General features: G+C 35.9%; 2 protein-coding genes across 3 annotated transcripts; one reads left to right on the forward strand and one right to left on the reverse strand.

Moving 5' to 3' along the window:
- Positions 1 to 2,922: 2,922 nt before the first annotated feature.
- On the reverse strand, positions 2,923 to 5,590 carry LOC106437709 (GTP 3',8-cyclase, mitochondrial). 2 transcript variants are annotated; one of them, XM_013878650.3, is made up of 8 exons: positions 5,418 to 5,590; positions 5,247 to 5,323; positions 4,557 to 5,099; positions 4,159 to 4,326; positions 3,865 to 4,056; positions 3,677 to 3,745; positions 3,477 to 3,575; positions 2,923 to 3,219 (listed from the first exon to the last, which is right to left on the reverse strand). In XM_013878650.3, exons 2-7 carry the CDS (start codon positions 5,310 to 5,312, stop codon positions 3,492 to 3,494), a joined length of 1,122 nt encoding a protein of 373 aa, XP_013734104.1. In that variant the 5' UTR covers positions 5,313 to 5,323; positions 5,418 to 5,590; the 3' UTR covers positions 2,923 to 3,219; positions 3,477 to 3,491. The 2 variants fall into 2 exon arrangements, with proteins under 2 accessions (XP_013734104.1, XP_048630774.1); XM_048774817.1 differs by having other exon boundaries at positions 5,247 to 5,521.
- A 3,453-nt stretch (positions 5,591 to 9,043) lies between these two features.
- Positions 9,044 to 17,948, forward strand: LOC106437707 (DNA repair protein RAD50-like). Its single transcript, XM_013878646.3, has 27 exons — positions 9,044 to 9,358; positions 9,452 to 9,538; positions 9,775 to 9,942; positions 10,191 to 10,366; positions 11,174 to 11,288; positions 11,454 to 11,682; positions 11,865 to 12,043; positions 12,120 to 12,290; positions 12,378 to 12,482; positions 12,571 to 12,678; positions 12,779 to 12,990; positions 13,069 to 13,161; positions 13,317 to 13,444; positions 13,688 to 13,802; positions 13,915 to 14,044; positions 14,156 to 14,365; positions 14,578 to 14,786; positions 14,882 to 15,083; positions 15,522 to 15,691; positions 15,771 to 16,095; positions 16,445 to 16,570; positions 16,641 to 16,693; positions 16,808 to 16,958; positions 17,034 to 17,096; positions 17,190 to 17,323; positions 17,485 to 17,613; positions 17,698 to 17,948. Exons 1-27 carry the CDS (start codon positions 9,236 to 9,238, stop codon positions 17,735 to 17,737), a joined length of 3,951 nt encoding a protein of 1,316 aa, XP_013734100.1. The 5' UTR covers positions 9,044 to 9,235; the 3' UTR covers positions 17,738 to 17,948.
- The last annotated feature ends 834 nt before the right edge of the window (positions 17,949 to 18,782 follow it).

Here is an 18,782-nt window from a genome sequence, read left to right on the forward strand (position 1 = left end):
AGGAAAGAAGAAAATATGATATTTACGAAAATGCCATTAATGAAATATCAACCATAGCCGTTAGATCATCTTGTCTACGATTTAATTTCAGCCACACGATTACATCTATATTTCCTTCTCTCTCTTCACTCTTAATCTCAACCGCATGATCATTTCTTCCTTCTTCAATTACAGCCATAGGATCATCCATATCTCATTCATTAATTCAAGTGGGTATAACTAGTATAACTCGTACAACTGAACATGTGAAGAAATTTTATAACTAGTATATAAATGTTATAATCTATATATAATATGTAGCTACTATAATTAACCCGACTATTAAATCATGTTTTACATGTAAAATAAACAAACAAATATACTAATTTGTATATGATGACAAAATTTCATATATTATATTTGAGATTTATAAACTATATTAGCCATATTATTAAGATAAAAAAATATCAAACATATTTTTGCAAAGATATAAAGTTAAAATATTGGTACAATCTCTAAGCCTAGACATATAAACGATTGATATCATTTTTATTATATATTAAACAAGTATTACTGGTATAACTGGTACAACTTTAACATTTCATAAACTTGACAAAACCAATTTGGTATTTCATATGAGAAAAACAATCAAATATCTCAATTTGTATGTACTCGTAAGTTTCTCTTAATTTATTTAAAGTTTTGGATCTTTTTTTTTGAAAATTATTACAGAACTCCACAAGCTTACATGATCTACCTTATACTTATAAGGTTTGTTAACTTGTTTGTCCACTTAACTTTTAGAAAACATACATGAAATATATTTTTATGAAAATGATGATTTCATTGTAACCGGGCAAAGACATGTAAACATAAATAAGTGGTACAACTGATGTAATTGTAGTTATTATGTGGTACAACTGATATTTTACGATTTCACTGCCAAAGTACAACTATGCACAAACTGGTACAACTCAAAAACTAGTACAACTATGTACAGCCAGTACAACTAAAAAACTGATACAACTACTTGTTATTTTATATATTATAAATGACTATACTGCATTTGATGAAAATGCATTCTCAACCATTCGATCATCTCATCTCTTTTAATCTGAACCACACAATATTTTTTCTCTCCATTTCTCTTTCGGCTGGGACCCAGTTTCTCTCCTAGATCATTTTTCCCTTGTTCGATCATAGCCACACGACTTCTCTTATTTGTATGTATATAAGTAATATAACTTGTACAACTAAACATGCAAACAAATGATATAACTAGTATAACTGATATAATTGGTATATAAATTATATAATTCATGTATAATATACAATTAGTGTAACTAACACGACTAATAAATCATGTTTTCCATATGAAATAAACGAACAAATATCTTAATTGGTTAATGGTGACAAAATTTTATTTATTTTAATTGAGAGTTTTCAATATTTTGTTTTATTTACCAAAAGGAGATGCAGTTTCTCTCTCGCGGTTCCGAACCTGTCTGGTTAGATTTGACGAGGACCACCGTGGACACCACCATCGAGCTTCTTCTTCTTTGTCATGACTTCACTCTTCTTTGTTGTATCTCTCTTCTTCTTCGTTGTATCTCTCTTCTTCTTCTTCATTATATATTTCTTCTTATTCGGTGCGGCACCTCTCTTTTTCACAGTAGAGTCCTTTTTGTTCATCGCCGGTGAGTCACTCATACTCATCGCCGACACTCCCTCTCTCTTATTTTTCAGGTGACTCGTGTATTTGGAACCATGGTTGAGTTTTTTTCTGGCTCCGTATCTACCTTTTTGGTCTCGAGAGCAAAAAGATGAAGATGATTTTTTTTCGAAAATAGTACAACTAGTATAACTGGTACAACTTGTAACAAATCATTAGTCAAATCAAATATTATTAAAAATATACTATTCATGTATTTGATACATGCAGGCGGGGAAGATTAGACCAATATGTCTTCTTGGTTCTACATCATTTTTTTTATCATCTTTATACGCTGAAAACAAAAAATAAAAATCACTATATTAATTGCAAAGTTGTACTAGTTATACTCATTGTAGTTGTACTAGTTGGAGTTGTACTAGTTGTATTAGTAATACTGCGTTTTTTTTTTATCTTGAATCTCATAAGAAAAAGATGAAATTTGATTCTAAATAAGATATAATTGATTGAAAATGACTATGAATTGATCGATTTGGTATAAGAAAAAGAAAATTAGTGGATTATTAAAGAAAATTTTTGATTTTGTTTTATGGTGGAAGAACATTAATGGAGAAGAAAGAAGAAGAAGAAAAAAATTAGGGTTAAAATTGCATAGGGTTTTGGGTCGGATTTTGGGTCTGGATCCGGGTCAAATCTGGGTAGGATAGTCATGGCAGAAACTAGTAAATATGTTTGATTCTTTAAGTCTTATGGTCTTTTCTCCAAATTTTGATTTATTTTTAATTTATTTTTTAATTAAAATTTGAAGTGGTCCTTTTTAGATTTTTTTGACCCCCTTTGTCCCATTCCAGAATTTGATCCCATAGGTATTTGTTTGAATATTCAAAGATGCATCATTATCTGTCTAATTTTTGCTAATTTCTCGATCCAAGAACATCATGATTACATGTGCAACACTGTGTTTTAACTTTTTCATAAATTAAATTATAAGAGAATCTCTCAAAATATCTTATATCATCTGGCATAACATATTTTAATCCATCTATCAAAACATTGATGTTCATGCCAAAACCAATTCCATACTAAAGATCACATCATAAAATTTACCTGACAGACCACTTAAGTCAGCTGGCATGTTTGCCTCGCTGGTCACCACTAGAAAGTTTCAGACCTTTCCCAAAGTTAACATAACTTGGTCTTCAGGTGACAGTTCAGTCAGCGAATCAGGGGAGTTATACGATGTTTCATGCTATGCTTTAACTTCCAATTTGTGAAATTAAAAAGTGTCGAAACTTTTAAAACTGAAACAAACAAACATTGTTCTTGCATAACAGTATCTTAGACTGATTGTAGAATAGTAAGGTAATGGGACTCGAGAAATTCACATAGAAAGTCTGAGTTCCTGTACAGTGTCTGTTACGTATACATATACGAACATTGAGAAACTCATTCTGTATATTCTTGTTTGCAAAAAGTTATGTCACAGAGTTGGAGTAGCAGGGACGTAGATTCATACAACATATGGAACTCAATGTTTCCTTCTACTGTTTTCCAGGAACTTCACAAACCTGTAAAGAGAATCAATAAGTCACCATTGATCACCATAAAAAAAAAGGAGGAGCAGAGTACACAAAAGGATCAATGAATCAAAGACTGTTACTTAGATCAAGTGTCTAAATGCTTGAATCTAAACTTAAAGCGCCAAAGTATACAAAAATATTTGAGTTACAAAGCAAATTAGAGAGTCTGTTGGTCCAATGCCTGGTTCAATAACTGATTGTGTCAGTTTGGTTAACGATAAAAAAAATGGCTTAAAGGAACTTACATTAGCTTTTTTGTTTTAGCCACCAATGTGTATCATTGGTCTATTAGCTGTCTTTGCAATGTCAAGCATTCCAGCGTGTGCCGCTTTCTTCCTCTTCACCTGAAACCCCATTCTCAAAAAAATCTTAATGTCTCAAACACCAAACCAATCTTTAAAGAAAGCAGAAGAAAGATTTCTTGATGAAGCAACTAAATACATACAGCAGCGCCTATAATTTCCCTTAGCGTTTCGTCATCAGCACCAGACCGGATAGGATCTCTCAAACTAACCTGCTTACAAGAAAATGATTGTCAAGTTTAACGTTATTAGAGTCATCATATTTACAGGGAATCAAGTTAGTGTGTAGATGTTCTCAGTCAATTTGAATCAACAAGTAATCTTAATTTACCTCTGAAGGACCGAACAAGCATACTTTGAAGTTCCCATCTGCAAGTAATCTTAACCTATTGCAGCCAGAACAGAAGTGCTCCGTCATAGATGTGATGAAAGATACAGAACCGCAATGTCCATCAATAGTGAAGTTCTTAGCTGTTTCAGTAGGGTGATCTTGGACACGTTTTATACTCGGAAAGCGCTTTACCTGTTAACATAACAACGCCAAATCAATCATGAAACTCTGCTCAAGAAAAGGTCGAAAAGATCTCCAAAAAACAGCCAAACATTAAAGAGAAATCTACCTTACCACTTTATCCATCATTTCAGCATAAGACACAAGTTTCTTTACATTCCAAACATTTCCATCAAAGGGCATAAACTCTATGAACCGGACGTTGATAGGCTTATCTCTAGTCAGCTCCACAAAATCACAAATCTCATCATCATTCAATCCCCTCATGACAACACAGTTGACCTGCAAATACAAACCATCTCTTGTGAACAAACACGAATTAACTTAGAAGAAAGCAAATAAACTTAAAAGAGCAAAACGAATCGACCCGTTTATAGTTTGTATATTGATTATGTGAATTAATAATTTACAATCCCTTAGACCCGTATTTATACTAGCCTCAAAAACTGAGATTTAAGTCATTTTCCGAATCAACAATATCAAATATGGTTCTATTGCAATCAAAAACATACCTTCACAGGATTGTAACCAAGAGCAATAGCGAAATCAATAGATTGCATAACCCTCTCGTGCCCTTTACGCCTAGTGAGAAACTCAAACTTTGCAGGGACAAGAGTATCCAAACTGATGTTTATGGAATCAAGCCCACACTCTTTAAGCTTTGGTAGCTTCCTCGCAAGAGTGATACCATTAGTAGTAATAGCCAGATTCTTCAACCCTTTTAAGCTAGACAACTGCATACAGATCTCTTCGATGTCTTTCCTCACCGTAGGCTCGCCACCGGTCAGCCTAATCTTGTTAACACCAGAAGACACAAAGAGACCAGCCAACCTAACGATCTCAGACTGTGACAGCAACTGAGGCTTAGGAGTAAGCTCCACGCCTTCAGAGGGCATGCAGTACTGGCACCTGAGGTTACAACGCTCTGTCAAGGAGATTCTCAAGTAGGTGTGAAACCGACCAAATGAATCAACCAACATGTCTGAGACAGAGCTGGGTTTTGTCTGATCAACTTGAGCTGCATTGCTTGTAGTAGTAATGTTTTTTGAGCCAACCTGTTAAAGAAGCCCAAAGTGAGAAGAGACCACAATAAAAGCATTGAATCTCTCTAATGGCAAATCACATCACACACATACTAAAAGGTCATATCAACATTCATCAGCTCGTAGCAAAGTAAATAGGGGAAAAGATTGGAAATTTACCAAGAAAGAGTTCGAATTGGTGAAACCCATTTGCCGGGGAGTGAGTTTAGAAAGGCACCTCCTCATCGTTGTTAACACTGCAGAGAAACGATTGAGTGAGAATCGTGCTGAGGGTGTGAAGATTAAAACTTGATTGAAGTGAGAGAGAGAGAGGGGGATGAAAGAGGTGACCTTTGGGAGACGGAGGGGAGAGAGATTCTTATTCTTATGGTGAAACCAAACAAAGTTGGATTCTTCTTCTATGGTACAAAAAGGCTGGCGTTGAAAAAATGAAGACGGCACTTGCAGAGTAGAGAGGTTTGGATTAAAAAACAGATAACTATTTCGTCTTTTCTGAGACATCTGCCGGTCTTGCCGGTGACCGGTTATCGCCAATCAAACCAACGTTATCAAATCAACGTGATTGGGAAATTTGACTTGTAAAAGTTGAAAATTTGACTGGTAAAAACATCCCTTTGATTTTTTTTTTTTTTTTTTTGACAACAAGACATTCACAGACTCAACTTGACTCTGTAAACCAAATCGGTAACTCTGCATCCATGTGAACGACGAAAGACGATTGTTTCCTAACACTACGTGCTAAGCTATCCGCCCTTTTATTCTCCGTCCGAGGTACATGAACAATCTCTGAGTTGTTGAAGCTTCCTTGTAGGACTTTGATATCTTTCAGGTAACTTTCAAATGCTGGCCATTCTTCTGGTTCCGAAACCATCTTCACCAGTTGAGAACAATCCGTTGCAAACGTAACATGAAGCTGTCTTAAATTCCTCATACATTCCATTGCCCAGATCAGCGCCTCCACCTCTGAATGTAGTGGTGAAAGACATGCCCTTACATTCCGTGCCCCTAATAAGCCATCGAAACCCGGTAGGATACTATACCAGCCATGTCCTGAAAATAGATCCTTATCTTTCCATGATCCATCTATAAAACACCAGCGTCCTGAAGTTACCAATATGGGTCTGGTATGTACCTGTAATTCCCGTTTTTGGTCGTTGTTCACCTGTGCCGCAGCCCAAAGTGTAGATTCCAATTCTGCTAGTCTAAGGGTTTCCCTTGGATCGACATCCAGGTTACTGAAAACTTTATTATTCCTACCTTTCCATATATACCATAAAATCCAAGCAAATTGATGATCATCCATTTTTGGATTAACTCGCCAAAAAAGATGATCCATATTACCAAAAAAAGATCCTGTAGGGAATAAACTGAGGCTCGAAGGGATTTTAGATAAAGCCCATACTTGACGTACTGGGGGACATTCGAAAAATACATGGTTTATTGATTCTTCCGGATCCCCACATCGAGCACAACATATATCCCCATGGATTCCTCTCGCCTTTAGATTTTTCAACACCGCTATACAACCTGAAAGAAGTTGCCATAGAAAATGTTGTATCTTGGGCGGACACCGTATTTTCCAACAGAAGGCTTTAAGGACATCCACTGTAGGCCCATAAACCTCTGGTGGTTTTTCTCTATCAGGATAAACCCGTTCCACCTGATATCCTGATTTTACCGAATATTTTCCATTGTTAGTAAAATGCCATCCATTTCTATCTTCCATCAGATTTCTGCTTAATGGCATACTCTCAATGATTTTTACATCATGAGGATCCACCACAGCCCTAATTGCCTGAAGGTTCCAAGTTCGGGATTCCATATTAATGAGATAATCCAATGTAAGTTACTCATCCCTTTGATATTTCATCCAAAACAATTTGACCACAAAAACATTCCTTTAGGCTTCAGTAATACTAAATTTTAATCGGCTTTTTTTCAAGTATATTTAAATTTAATCAAACTTTTAATACAATTATCAAAACATAAAATTCTTAATATTTGTCATATCATCAAAATATACATTAAACTAAACATTAGAATTAATTTTTCATGTTGTAAATAATTACGAGGATATTCTCTCAAGATTGAGTTTGTATGTAATATGATACTTTTTGGGTTTTTGAATATTTTTAGACATTTTCGGATATTCTTTTGAATTTGGGTTTGGTAAAACTCAAAACCTTTAAATACTATAGAATAAGATTCATTCAGATACTATGTCGGGTTCATTTCGATTTGAATTTTTTTAAATCGAATTAGATCGGTTCAAATTTTCGAGTTTAGGTTTTTTGTCCACCCCATATATGTAATGTGTCTCATTCTTCATAATTCACTTTAAAAAATAGTTTCAATTTCTGTTTTTTTTTGGTAAAAAAATAGTTTCAATTTCGTTCATGAGTAAAAATAAGTTTTCAAAAATGGTTCAATGGAAAAATAGCTGTTTGACTGTTTATCAGAAACAAAAGAGTGATACAAAAATCATAAGCAAAGAAATTGACTTATTATATACGTGCATGTGCAATTTTTTTTCCTCATCTATCCAGAGCCGGCCCTGGGCTAAAGCCCATAAAGCCAGGGCGTTAGGCGCCAATATTTGGATATATTTTAGGGGCGCCAGATATTGAACAAATATGTCTCACTAGCCCAATGGTTCAAGCTTTGTTCATCTTTCCTTCCTGCGTCCATGCGTCCGTCAACAGTTGGAGTCTTGATTCTTCTTTCTTTTTTTTTCTTTCTTTTTGATAATAACTTAAATCTGACAGATTTTGATTCCTTTATTGATAATCTTAGTTTCTATGTTTATATAATTATATAATAAGATCATATATAGTAGTCATTATAAAATAAAACAAATCAACTAAAAAAAATTTTATTTCCTTTTCTAAACTCATGTTTTTTTCTTCTACTAGTTATCATCTTTTTCACTTAATTATTTTTTGTATCTTTAAAAACTAAGAATAAAGATGATATTTATTTTTGGATTCAGATACTCTCTCATGGAACTTTGACAGTTTGAAAGATTCATTAAGTTTACAAACTAAACCAATTTCAAGATGATGTCCTCTTGTGTTATATTTACCAGAATTATGTATTTTTATTTTAAATAATTATAACATTATTTTCATTTTAATCATTTTTAGAGAGTATTATTAGAAAGAAAATAATAACTCAGCTAAATTGCTGTAAGATGAATTAGTATAATCTAAAACCAATCATATTCTCAAGTAACATAATTTTTTTTAAAGTAACATTTTTTAATACAAAGTAAGTTGTAAAATTATTATTTTTCTTTTAGATCAATGTATAAGTTTTTTTGAAGAAATTTCTAAATCATGAATTTTTTTTTTTTGGTTTAGAAAGCTAAAGTTAAAAAAAAAAGTTTTTAAAGGGTATTATTTTGTTAGTTCGTTTTAGGCGCCATAAGACCTTGGACCGGCACTGCATCTATCTAATGAATTAAATTGAAAACATGAAGTTTTTACAGAAGGCGGCGAAAAACATATTATGTCCTGAATCTATGATTTTTCTCTTTATTTACCAGTTATGTTTATGGTTTTTCTCTTGATCCAAATATTTTTTTTTCTTTTTATTGTTTTTGCTTTTTCGGTATGTGAGAGTCTATATGCTCAAAAAATCATGTAAAATATAATTAATTTCAAAAATAGACTTTTTAAAATTTAACTATTTCCAAAAAGTTCTGCAAAATTTAACTATTTCGAAAAAGCCCAGTGCAATTTAACTATTTCCAAAAATCTCTAGAAATGTTTTTATATCTCCCACAAAGCCCCGTCAGTTTGATCTATTTCCAAAAAGGTCCAAAACGTTAGGGACTTTCAATCAAACCCCCAAAAAATAAAATTCACACCAGAAGACTCAAAAACAAAAACGGCACGATTTGATTTATCAATGGAACTTTAAACCGGTTCAATTTCTAAAGCGGCACAAACCGGCCTCTCCCGGTTTGACTCGTCGTCTTTCCCAATATACAGTTCTCCCCTCCCTCCTTTCTCCAATGTAGACGATCGCAAAACCCTCGTCGTCGTCTCTGGGTTTAACCTGTTCGCGTCACCAAGTCTCTCTATAGCTTGATTCCTCACTTCTTCCTCTCCTCTAATCAGCGGGGGATATTCTCCGAAGGGACAAAGATGAGTACGGTCGATAAAATGCTGATCAAGGGTATCAGAAGCTTCGACCCAGAAAATAAGAACGTCATCACTTTCTTCAGGCCTCTAACACTAATCGTCGGTTCCAACGGCGCCGGAAAAACTGTAAAATCACTTAACCCCTCTCTCGCTATTCACTTCACTTACATTTCGTCTCTTTTTGCTTGAATTTTTTTGGGTGATTTGTGATTTTGGCAGACGATTATAGAGTGCTTGAAGGTTTCTTGTACTGGAGAGTTGCCTCCTAACGCGAGGTCTGGTCACAGCTTCATTCATGACCCTAAGGTTTGTTGCTATCAGCTTCTAGTTTACTAGGTCCCTGTAGATTGAGTACTAGGCCCTTTTTGTTGTCTCTGTTAATGATTTAATTAAGTGTAGACATGCTACAGTCTCTGCATGTTCAGTATTTTGATTTCTCCTTGAAGGGCTATGGAGGTTGTTGATTCCATTGGCTGGTTCCTTGTTAATTTTTGGGAGATTTCATTGAAGGAAGATGTTCTCTTTTTTTGTTTTGTTATCAGGTTGCTGGGGAAACGGAGACTAAGGCACAAATTAAGCTGCGGTTTAAGACAGCTGCAGGGAAGGATGTGGTATGTATAAGGTCGTTTCAGTTGACGCAGAAGGCTTCGAAGATGGAGTACAAGGCTATTGAGAGTGTGCTTCAAACCATTAATCCTCACACTGGAGAGGTTGCTCATGATTCTTGATATTACTCTTTGATTTAGTTGTTTTTTTTTCTCGCTTCTTTAGCTACCGAGTTACTGTGCTAGCGTTGTCTATGTTGCCTAAGGTGTTTGTTTTTTTCTGCAATTAGAATGCAGAGCATAACTAGAGTTTCTTCTATTCTTTGTTTCATATGTCTCCATTCTGTGCATGTTATCGTTCCATCAAGATCATTTTTCTTAATCATTTTCCCGTTTACGTTGTCCCATTGCAGAAAGTATGTCTCAGCTACAGATGCGCTGACATGGATAGGGAGATACCAGCTTTGATGGGTGTGTCAAAAGCTATTTTAGAGAACGTCATATTTGTGCATCAAGATGAGTCTAATTGGCCACTGCAAGATCCTTCTACTCTGAAAAAGAAGTTTGATGATATTTTCTCAGCCACCAGGTATTTTTGGACTGAATGCATCACCTTATGTGTTTTTCTTTTATTCTTCCACCAAGTCTTGTTAAGTCATCTTCCTGGATTCCTGGAAATACCTTATTGGTGCGGAACAACTTATGCTGACAAACGTGTGACTTGATTGTGGTTAGAGCCAGTATATATTTTTTTCTGACTTCTCTGTATATGGAAAGGTGTAAGGGCATAGATAGATATCTCTTGAGCAGTAGAAAAGGATGATTCTTCTTCTCTTCTATTGTTTTGGTGGTAGTTTTTTTTGGTGAAATCCTTGTGTTGATTACAGTTGTAGTTGGAAGATTACTCATCACAGAAGTGAGGCTATTTTCTTGGCCCTCCCTTTGTTACTTTTAGAGTATTGTTGAATAGGGAAAGGAAAGATAATTTTTTATATTAAGAGTCTCAAGAGACCATTTAATTTCTTCTGATTTTAATTGGGTGTGTTTGATCGGCTTTTAGAAACGATTTATTTGTCCCAGTTTTATTGTATTGGTTTTGGTGTAAGGGCGTGTTCTGTATCATGCATACACTTTCTGTGACTGGTGTGGTAATTAGGAGAGGGTGACCATTGTTTGTTCTCCCTAGTGTTGTTTTATTCCTTTTCTTTCCTCCTCTACTTGAATTGTTTTATCCTTCCTAGACATCTAAGTAAGACTTTAGAAGACAACAATGTTATAGAGTTTGGCTATGAAGGATTTGCAAATTTACTTGTGATTGTTTATGCTCATTTGCGTCGTATTTGTTGTGGAAGAACCCGCTTCCCAGAAATGTAACATGTAATTTAACATGAAACAGATACACGAAGGCGTTGGAGGTTATTAAGAAACTTCACAAAGATCAAGCTCAGGAGATAAAAACGTATAAGTTGAAGTTGGAAAATCTGCAGACGTTGAAAGATGCAGCTTATAAGGCATGCTGGATATTTACTTGTTTGACTTTATTTATTAATTTTGCTTTCTGTATCACTGGTCACTGACGCAGATTGTTTTAGTTCTGAAAGTTGTTTAAGCCTCGTACTGTATACATGTGCTAAGATTCTGTGGGTTACTCTTATGACATGAAACTTCCTATGCAGCTTCGTGAGAGCATTGCTCAAGATCAAGAAAGAACAGAGTCTTCAAAAGCTCAGATGTCGGAACTGGAAAGCAGCATTCAGAAAGTGGATGCTGAAGTTCATAATAAGGAAATGATGTTAAAAGATCTGAGAAAGCTACAGGACCAAGTTTCAAGAAAAACTGCCGAGAGAAGCACCTTATTTAAGGAACAGCAGAGGCAGTATGCAGCATTACCCGAGGAAAATGAAGGTTTTCTCTTTTACTATCTGATGTTAATACCTTTACTTTCTTTTAGGTGGTCATTGTCACAGTGGTTTGTCTTTTTGACAGATTGTGTCTTTATAGTTGTATGTATTTTGGAGAAGTATCTCGCATTTAGTTGTTTTTTCATGTAAACGAAATCTGTTGATGCTTGTTATATTGTTGTTCAGATACTATGGAAGAACTGAAAGAATGGAAAAGCAAGTTTGAAGAAAGAATTGCTCTTTTGGAGACCAAAATTCGAAAGATGGAGAGAGAGCTGGATGACACAGCAACTACAATTTCTTCTCTTCACAATGCAAAAACCAACTATATGCTGGAGATCAGCAAGCTACAAACAGAAGCTGAAGTAAATCTAACAAAGTTACGACATATCTTATGAGTTCTGTTCCTTTTGGTTTAACCTTCTACCTTTTTAAACATAGGCTCATATGCTGCTGAAGAATGAAAGAGATGCTTCCATCCAGAATATTTTTTCCAATCACAATTTGGGAAATGTTCCGAGTACCCCTTTCAGTACTGATGTAGTTTTGAATCTCACAAATCGAATAAAATCAAGACTGGGTGAATTTGAGATGGACTTGCTGGATAAGAAGGTACTCATCCTTTGTTTTCTCCAGAGTCAGTTTTTGTATTTGACTTGCATCTGTTGACATCCTTAGACATTCTGAATGTCATCTCAGAAATCAAATGAGACTGCTCTAAGTACGGCTTGGGATTGCTATATGGATGCTAGTGACCGTTGGAAAAGCATCGAAGCTCAGAAACGAGCTAAAGATGATATCAAGGTGTGGTTCACCAATTGGAATTCTAGCCAAATCCTGCAGTAACGAGCCCAAAGTCTAACACATTTTCTGTTGACGTTGACTTATGCAGACAGGCATATCAAAACGCATAGAAGAGAAAGAAATTGAACGCGATTCATTTGAATTCGAGATATCCAATGTGGATGTTAAACAAATTGATGAACGAGAAAACCTAGTGGTATTGCGTTCGTTCCCCTGATCTTTTTACATGATTTTGGTCTTGATGAGTTTGCCTTTGCTATCTTTGCCTTATTTTGCCATCATTTTCGTTTGCACAGCAAGTTGAGCTTGAGAGAAAGTCCAAACAAAACTCTGAAAGCGGTTTTGAATCCAAAATAGAACAGAAACAGCATGAAATATACAGCATGGAGCATAAAATCAAGACTCTCAATCGAGAAAGAGACGTTATGGCTGGTGATGCTGAGGATAGAGTGAAATTGTCTTTGAAGAAGACGGAGCTGGAGAACCTCAAGAAGAAACACAAAAAGATGTGATCTCACTTACTAATGCTTTCCTCAGCTTTCCTTTTACCAGTTCATTATTTTGACTCTCTAGTGCTATTTACCAGAATCGATGAGTCCAAGGATAAAATTCGAGGGGTGCTGAAGGGGAGATTGCCACTTGAGAAGGATATGAAGAAGGAGATAGTTCAAGCTCTGAGGTCGTGATTTCACTTAATTTATTGCTTGTTGTTATTCTTATTGAATGCTTTAGTAATAATTTACGCTCTCTTGACGAGGATCTGAAAAAGGGTTGGCTACTTTACGTGCTCAGAAGTTTTCACATTTACAAATATCTTTGTATTTGTTTGGTTAGGTCAGTTGAAAGGGAATATGATGACCTGAGCTTAAAATCCCGAGAAGCAGAAAAGGAGGTGAACATGTTGCAGATGAAGATTCAAGAAGTAAACAATAGCTTATCCAAGCATCACAAGGATACAGAATGTAAGCGTGGTGTATAGTTTACAGTTAGATATCTATTCGTAAGTTTTCTGACTAGCACTTTAAGTTGTTGATAAAATGCTCTTGACAATTTTGTTAGTTTTCACCGCTATTAATTGATTCTTTTTTTACAATGTAACTGAACTGACATATATAACACAGATAAGAAGTACATTGTTGGCGGACAGTGAACTATTTGATAATAATACTTATGCACTCAATCTGACTTGTGTATCATTTATACAGCAAGAAAGAGATACATTGAGTCCAAGCTTCAAGCCTTAAAACAGGAATCATTTACCATTGATGCTTATCCCAGATTGTTGGATTCGGCGAAGGACAAACGGGACTACCACAAAAGGTTTCTGGTTGAAAATTGCAGACTATTTTTACATACCCCATGTTATGCTTTGCGTCAATATCAAGATATTTCCGCCTTGCATTCAAAGCATGTTTCTGGTCTGTGTTTGCAGCAAATACAACATGGCAACTGGTTTGCGCCAGATGTTTGAGCCATTTGAGCAGGTAGCCCGTGAACATCATTTTTGTCCTTGCTGCGAGCGCACTTTTTCAGCTCAAGAAGAGGATAACTTCGTTAAAAAGGTTACAAAATTTCCTCCCCTAGATTTTTCCTCTAAATTCATATTTTCATACTATATATGCTTCTGAAATAACTGTTTGTATCTTCATTTGGTGAATGCTTTTCAACTACAGCAAAGGGCTAAGGCTTCAACCACGGGGGATCATGTCAAAGCATTAGCAGCAGAATCTTCAAACGCTGACTCTATCTTTCAGCAGCTGGATAAACTTCGCTCAGTTTTTGAAGAGTATACGAAACTAACTGATGAAATCATTCCTCTCGCTGAGAAATCTTTGCAAGAATTTACAGAAGAGCTGGAGCAGAAGTCTGAAGCCCTTGATGATGTGAGTTGGGGCACTCTAAAAGTTTCCTTGGATATAACTGATTTGCAGCAGCAAAGTCAATTAGAGTCGTTAGAAATCTTACTGTCTGCTTGCTCTGTTTCTTCTCAATCATGCTGTGATGCAAATCAGCGATTTGCTCATATCTTCTCGCAAGCTGTAAATCGTAATTATTGTTCATATCTTCTCACATCATATATCATCAATATTTTCAGGTATTGGCAATCTCAGCGCAGATAAAATCTGAGAAGGAATCAGTTGAAGCATTGGTGCAGCCGCTGGAAAATGCTGATAGGCTTTTCCAGGAAATTGTATCCAACCAGAAGCAAATTGAAGATCTCGAATATAAACTTGATTTCAGGGGTCATGGTGTTAAAACTATGCAAGAAATCCAATCAGAATTAAGTAGCCTCCAAAGCACCAAGTACGTAACATTTTTATTTTCCTTGGATATATCTTGGTTTAGCATGCACAATTTTTTCTATATTTTCCCTTTCTTTCTTATATACCCATTAACAGGGATAAATTGCACGATGAGCTAGAGAAATTAAGGGATGAACAGATTTACATGGAACGGGATATATCATGCCTCCAGGCCAGATGGCATGCACTAAGAGAGGAGAAGGCTAAGGCTGCCAATTTGTTACGCGACGTTACAAAGACAGAAGAAGACCTAGAGCGTTTAGCCGAGGAGAAAAGTCAACTTGACCTAGACGTTAAGGTGCGTCTTGTGAGATTTTTCTTTGCATTGTCTTCCACTTGTCTTTCCGTGTGTCACTAGTATGATTTTATCAGACTACATTGTTCATTGGTGAATATGGAGGGTCTAATTTATTAAGTCCATGATCATGAGAGTTCTCCAGTGTGAGGATGTGATTAGTGAACCATTTGTCCTTCTGGTAAAATATGTTTCCTAGTAATATAATGCAATGGGACAATCTTTGATCTGTAACCTCGCTGCATATAGATATGTAGAGGATACGTCAAACCACGGGTAGCAATAACTTACTCTCTAGTAGGTGGTAGTGTGCTTGTAAATGGTACATTTTGTGTATTTGAAAAGCTTCAAATATTTACTGTCTATGCATTCGTTGAAATGTGATCACATTAAGTTTAGAACCCTTAATGTAACACAATCTTCCATTTCATATATTTTCAGCATTTGACCGAAGCTGTGGGCCCTTTAGCCAAGGAAAAGGAGCAGTTACTGAGTGTTTACAATGATATCAAAGTTAAACGTAATCAAGAGTATGAAGAACTGGCTGAGAAAAAGAGAAACTACCAACAAGAAGTTGAGGCATTGCTCAAGGCCAATTCTAAGATTAATGAGTATGTTCTGTTAACCAAAGGTTAATTCATCGTTGTCATGTATCATGTGTGCCAAATACGCTTACAGCTGCTTCACCAGGTATAATGATCTGAAGAAAGGAGAGCGGTTAAATGATATTCAAGAAAAGCAGCGGGCAGCTGAATCCCAGCTTCAGAGCTCTGAATCTAGAAGGAATGAAATTGTAGCTGAACTGAGCAAAAGTAAAGACTTGATGCGGAATCAAGATCAACTGAGAAGAAATATAGAGGATAACTTGAACTACCGTACAACAAAAGCAGCAGTCGAGGTGCTTACGCGTGAGATTGAATCACTGGAAGAGCAAATATTGAACTTTGGTGGGATACCCGCAGTTGAAGCTGAAATTGTAAAGATATTGCGGGAAAGAGAAAGACTTCTTTCAGAGGTACGCTGCTTCTTATATAACTATATTAGTCCCTCTTATTATAACACGTAAATTGAAAATGATTTTGGTGCCTGTGGTGAGCTAGTCATTTGTTATCCCTGATGCTAAATGTAAGATCTTCCATTTACTACTAAGTGGTAGGTTTTTCTAAGTTTAAGCTCGTTATAAGGCAGTCAAAGAATATTAAGTTAAGAGAAAGATTTACTTATCATTAGTCGTCACTGTTAGCAATTGCGATGTGTGAATTATCCTGCGTTATTCCGGATTATGTAAAGATCAGTTATTAAAAAAGCTTCCATAACCTATTTTATTGTGCTTGAAGAATAATCTTTCCCTTTTTTTCTTGTAGTTGAATCGGTGTCGTGGAACAGTGTCTGTTTATCAGAGCAGTATTTCAAAGAACAAAGTGGAGCTAAAACAGACACAATACAAGGACATAGATAAGCGGCACTTTGATCAACTGATCCAGCTAAAGGTAAGCCAGTGTCTTATTGATCTACGAATTCGACTCTATCTTCATAAACTAAACATTTCATTTTGGCCAGACAACTGAAATGGCAAATAAGGACTTGGATAGATACTACAATGCCCTTGACAAGTAAGCTGTTCTTGAGTCCTTATATAAGTTTGTGGCTAGTTGCTTTTCATTCTACACTTTCCATTTGCCAATCATCTAATCTGTAGTTTTAATGGATATATTGAATATTTACAGAGCACTAATGCGATTTCACACAATGAAAATGGAGGAAATAAATAAGATTATAAGGGAGCTGTGGCAGCAGACATACAGAGGTCAAGATATCGATTACATAAGAATACACTCAGATTCAGAGGGTGCAGGCACTCGCTCTTACAGCTACAAGGTACACTACAGAATTGAAAGCATGTTCTTACCATCTGATCACCATTAACATTGTGGTACACTATTGTTTTTTCAGGTTCTTATGCAGACTGGTGATACAGAACTTGAAATGAGAGGAAGATGCAGTGCTGGTCAAAAGGCGAGTTGCTCTAAATGGCTCTTGTAGAAGCATCGTTTCAAAATTCGTATAAGCACCTTCTTTAACCCAGCTGGTCATTTTCTTCCCCTGCAGGTTCTTGCTTCATTGATAATAAGGTTGGCTTTGGCCGAGACATTTTGCCTAAACTGTGGAATATTAGCACTTGATGAGCCAACTACAAACTTGGACGGTCCGAATTCAGAATCTCTTGCAGGAGCTCTTCTTAGGTAAGAATCATTATCTATAGTCGTAAATAGTTATGATAATGACACATGGGTACATGTAATCGCCCTTACATCAAAATTTAATCATCTAAACGCTGGATCACATTATAAGACCACGGATCGATCTTTAACATTGGATGTTGTTATGTCACTGCATTTTACAGGATCATGGAAGACAGAAAGGGCCAAGAGAATTTCCAACTCATAGTCATTACCCACGACGAACGCTTTGCTCAAATGATTGGCCAACGGCAACATGCTGAAAAATATTACCGGATCGCCAAAGATGATATGTAAGCAAAACGCTTTTGCTTGCACATTCTCATCTATTCTTTATATTCTTTATCTTAAACTTCGACAACCCGTGATCTTCTCAGGCAACACAGCATAATCGAGACCCAAGAGATCTTTGATTGATAAAGCCGTTGCTCGTCCCCTGTTATCCAACATAACAGCACTAGTCACTCATCTTTTTTAAGCTATAGGTAGCTTTCTTGGGTATGTTAATTACAACTCTACATATGGTTTTGTTTAGATGTGCAAAATTTTCGGTTAAACTAAATAATCGTAGTTAAGTTATTCTAAAGACAAATGCAAAATTCTTAATGGTTTGATCGTTTTGATTCTCCAACAAGTCTTTTGTCTTTATTTATGAAATAAAAACGTGAAAGCATCATTACAAACCTGCGATTAACCCATTGTTAATAGCTTCATATCATACACCGTTTGGTCTTTAAGTCTAAAACACTTAACTTTTTAGGTTTAAGAGGATTAAAAAATTGTAAACAAGTGTGTTTGAAAAAAAAAGTGTTCCAAAAAGAGGATTAAAAATTTGGACTAAACCCAAAAAATGGGAGTATTTTTTATTTGATTAATGTGTTGGATTAAAAAAATTTCAGTCACTATTACAATACTATCTTTCTCATATATTAAAATAGTGTAGAAATTTATAGTTCACACCAAACGGGGAAAATTGTGACGAAAAATTACAGAAATATAGTATAAGACACAACTACAATGAAGAGAGTAAAGTTCAACGCTCTCTCTTTTCCGTTCTCTCACTAACATCTTTCACGGAGATAGAGATGGGATGAAGCTTTTCTTTTCGCCGGTTTGTTTTCCGGCGCCTTTCAACTGGTTTGGGTTCTCCGACCGGTCCATGTTTCCGGAGATGCGCCTCCTCATGGTGGTCTGCCGGCTCTGCTTCCGGCATCCTCGTCTTCTCTTCTGGGGATGGACGTCCGGCTTTAGTCTCCGCGTCACTCTTCTTAGGTGTTGACGGCGGTCTTTACCGGGGTTCTCCCGGTTCTTTTGATCGGTGTTTCTCTCTGCTTCATCGCTCAACCGTCTCTCCTCTCTTCATCTCCGATATATCTCTTTTCTTTGATTAGAGTAAATCAGAGGTTGTAAGTTGGATTGAAGATGATTGATTCCAGTTTTTGAAGCTTTGATCTGGTAGGCG

This window comes from Brassica napus, chromosome A3, assembly GCF_020379485.1.
Source record: "Brassica napus cultivar Da-Ae chromosome A3, Da-Ae, whole genome shotgun sequence".
NCBI classification, from domain to species: Eukaryota; Viridiplantae; Streptophyta; class Magnoliopsida; order Brassicales; family Brassicaceae; genus Brassica; species Brassica napus.

Coding starts and splice junctions, on each gene's coding strand:
- LOC106437707 (XM_013878646.3), top strand. CDS start 9,236: ATGAGTACGGTCGATAAAATGCTGATCAAGGGTATCAGAAGCTTCGAC. Junction 12,991..13,068: donor AAGAAGAAACACAAAAAGAT/GTGATCTCACTT, acceptor GCTATTTACCAG/AATCGATGAGTCCAAGGATA. Junction 14,787..14,881: donor AGTAGCCTCCAAAGCACCAA/GTACGTAACATT, acceptor ACCCATTAACAG/GGATAAATTGCACGATGAGC.
- LOC106437709 (XM_013878650.3), bottom strand. CDS start 5,312: ATGAGGAGGTGCCTTTCTAAACTCACTCCCCGGCAAATGGGTTTCACC. Junction 4,057..4,158: donor CTGAAATGATGGATAAAGTG/GTAAGGTAGATT, acceptor TTATGTTAACAG/GTAAAGCGCTTTCCGAGTAT. Junction 3,746..3,864: donor GCTTGTTCGGTCCTTCAGAG/GTAAATTAAGAT, acceptor TCTTGTAAGCAG/GTTAGTTTGAGAGATCCTAT.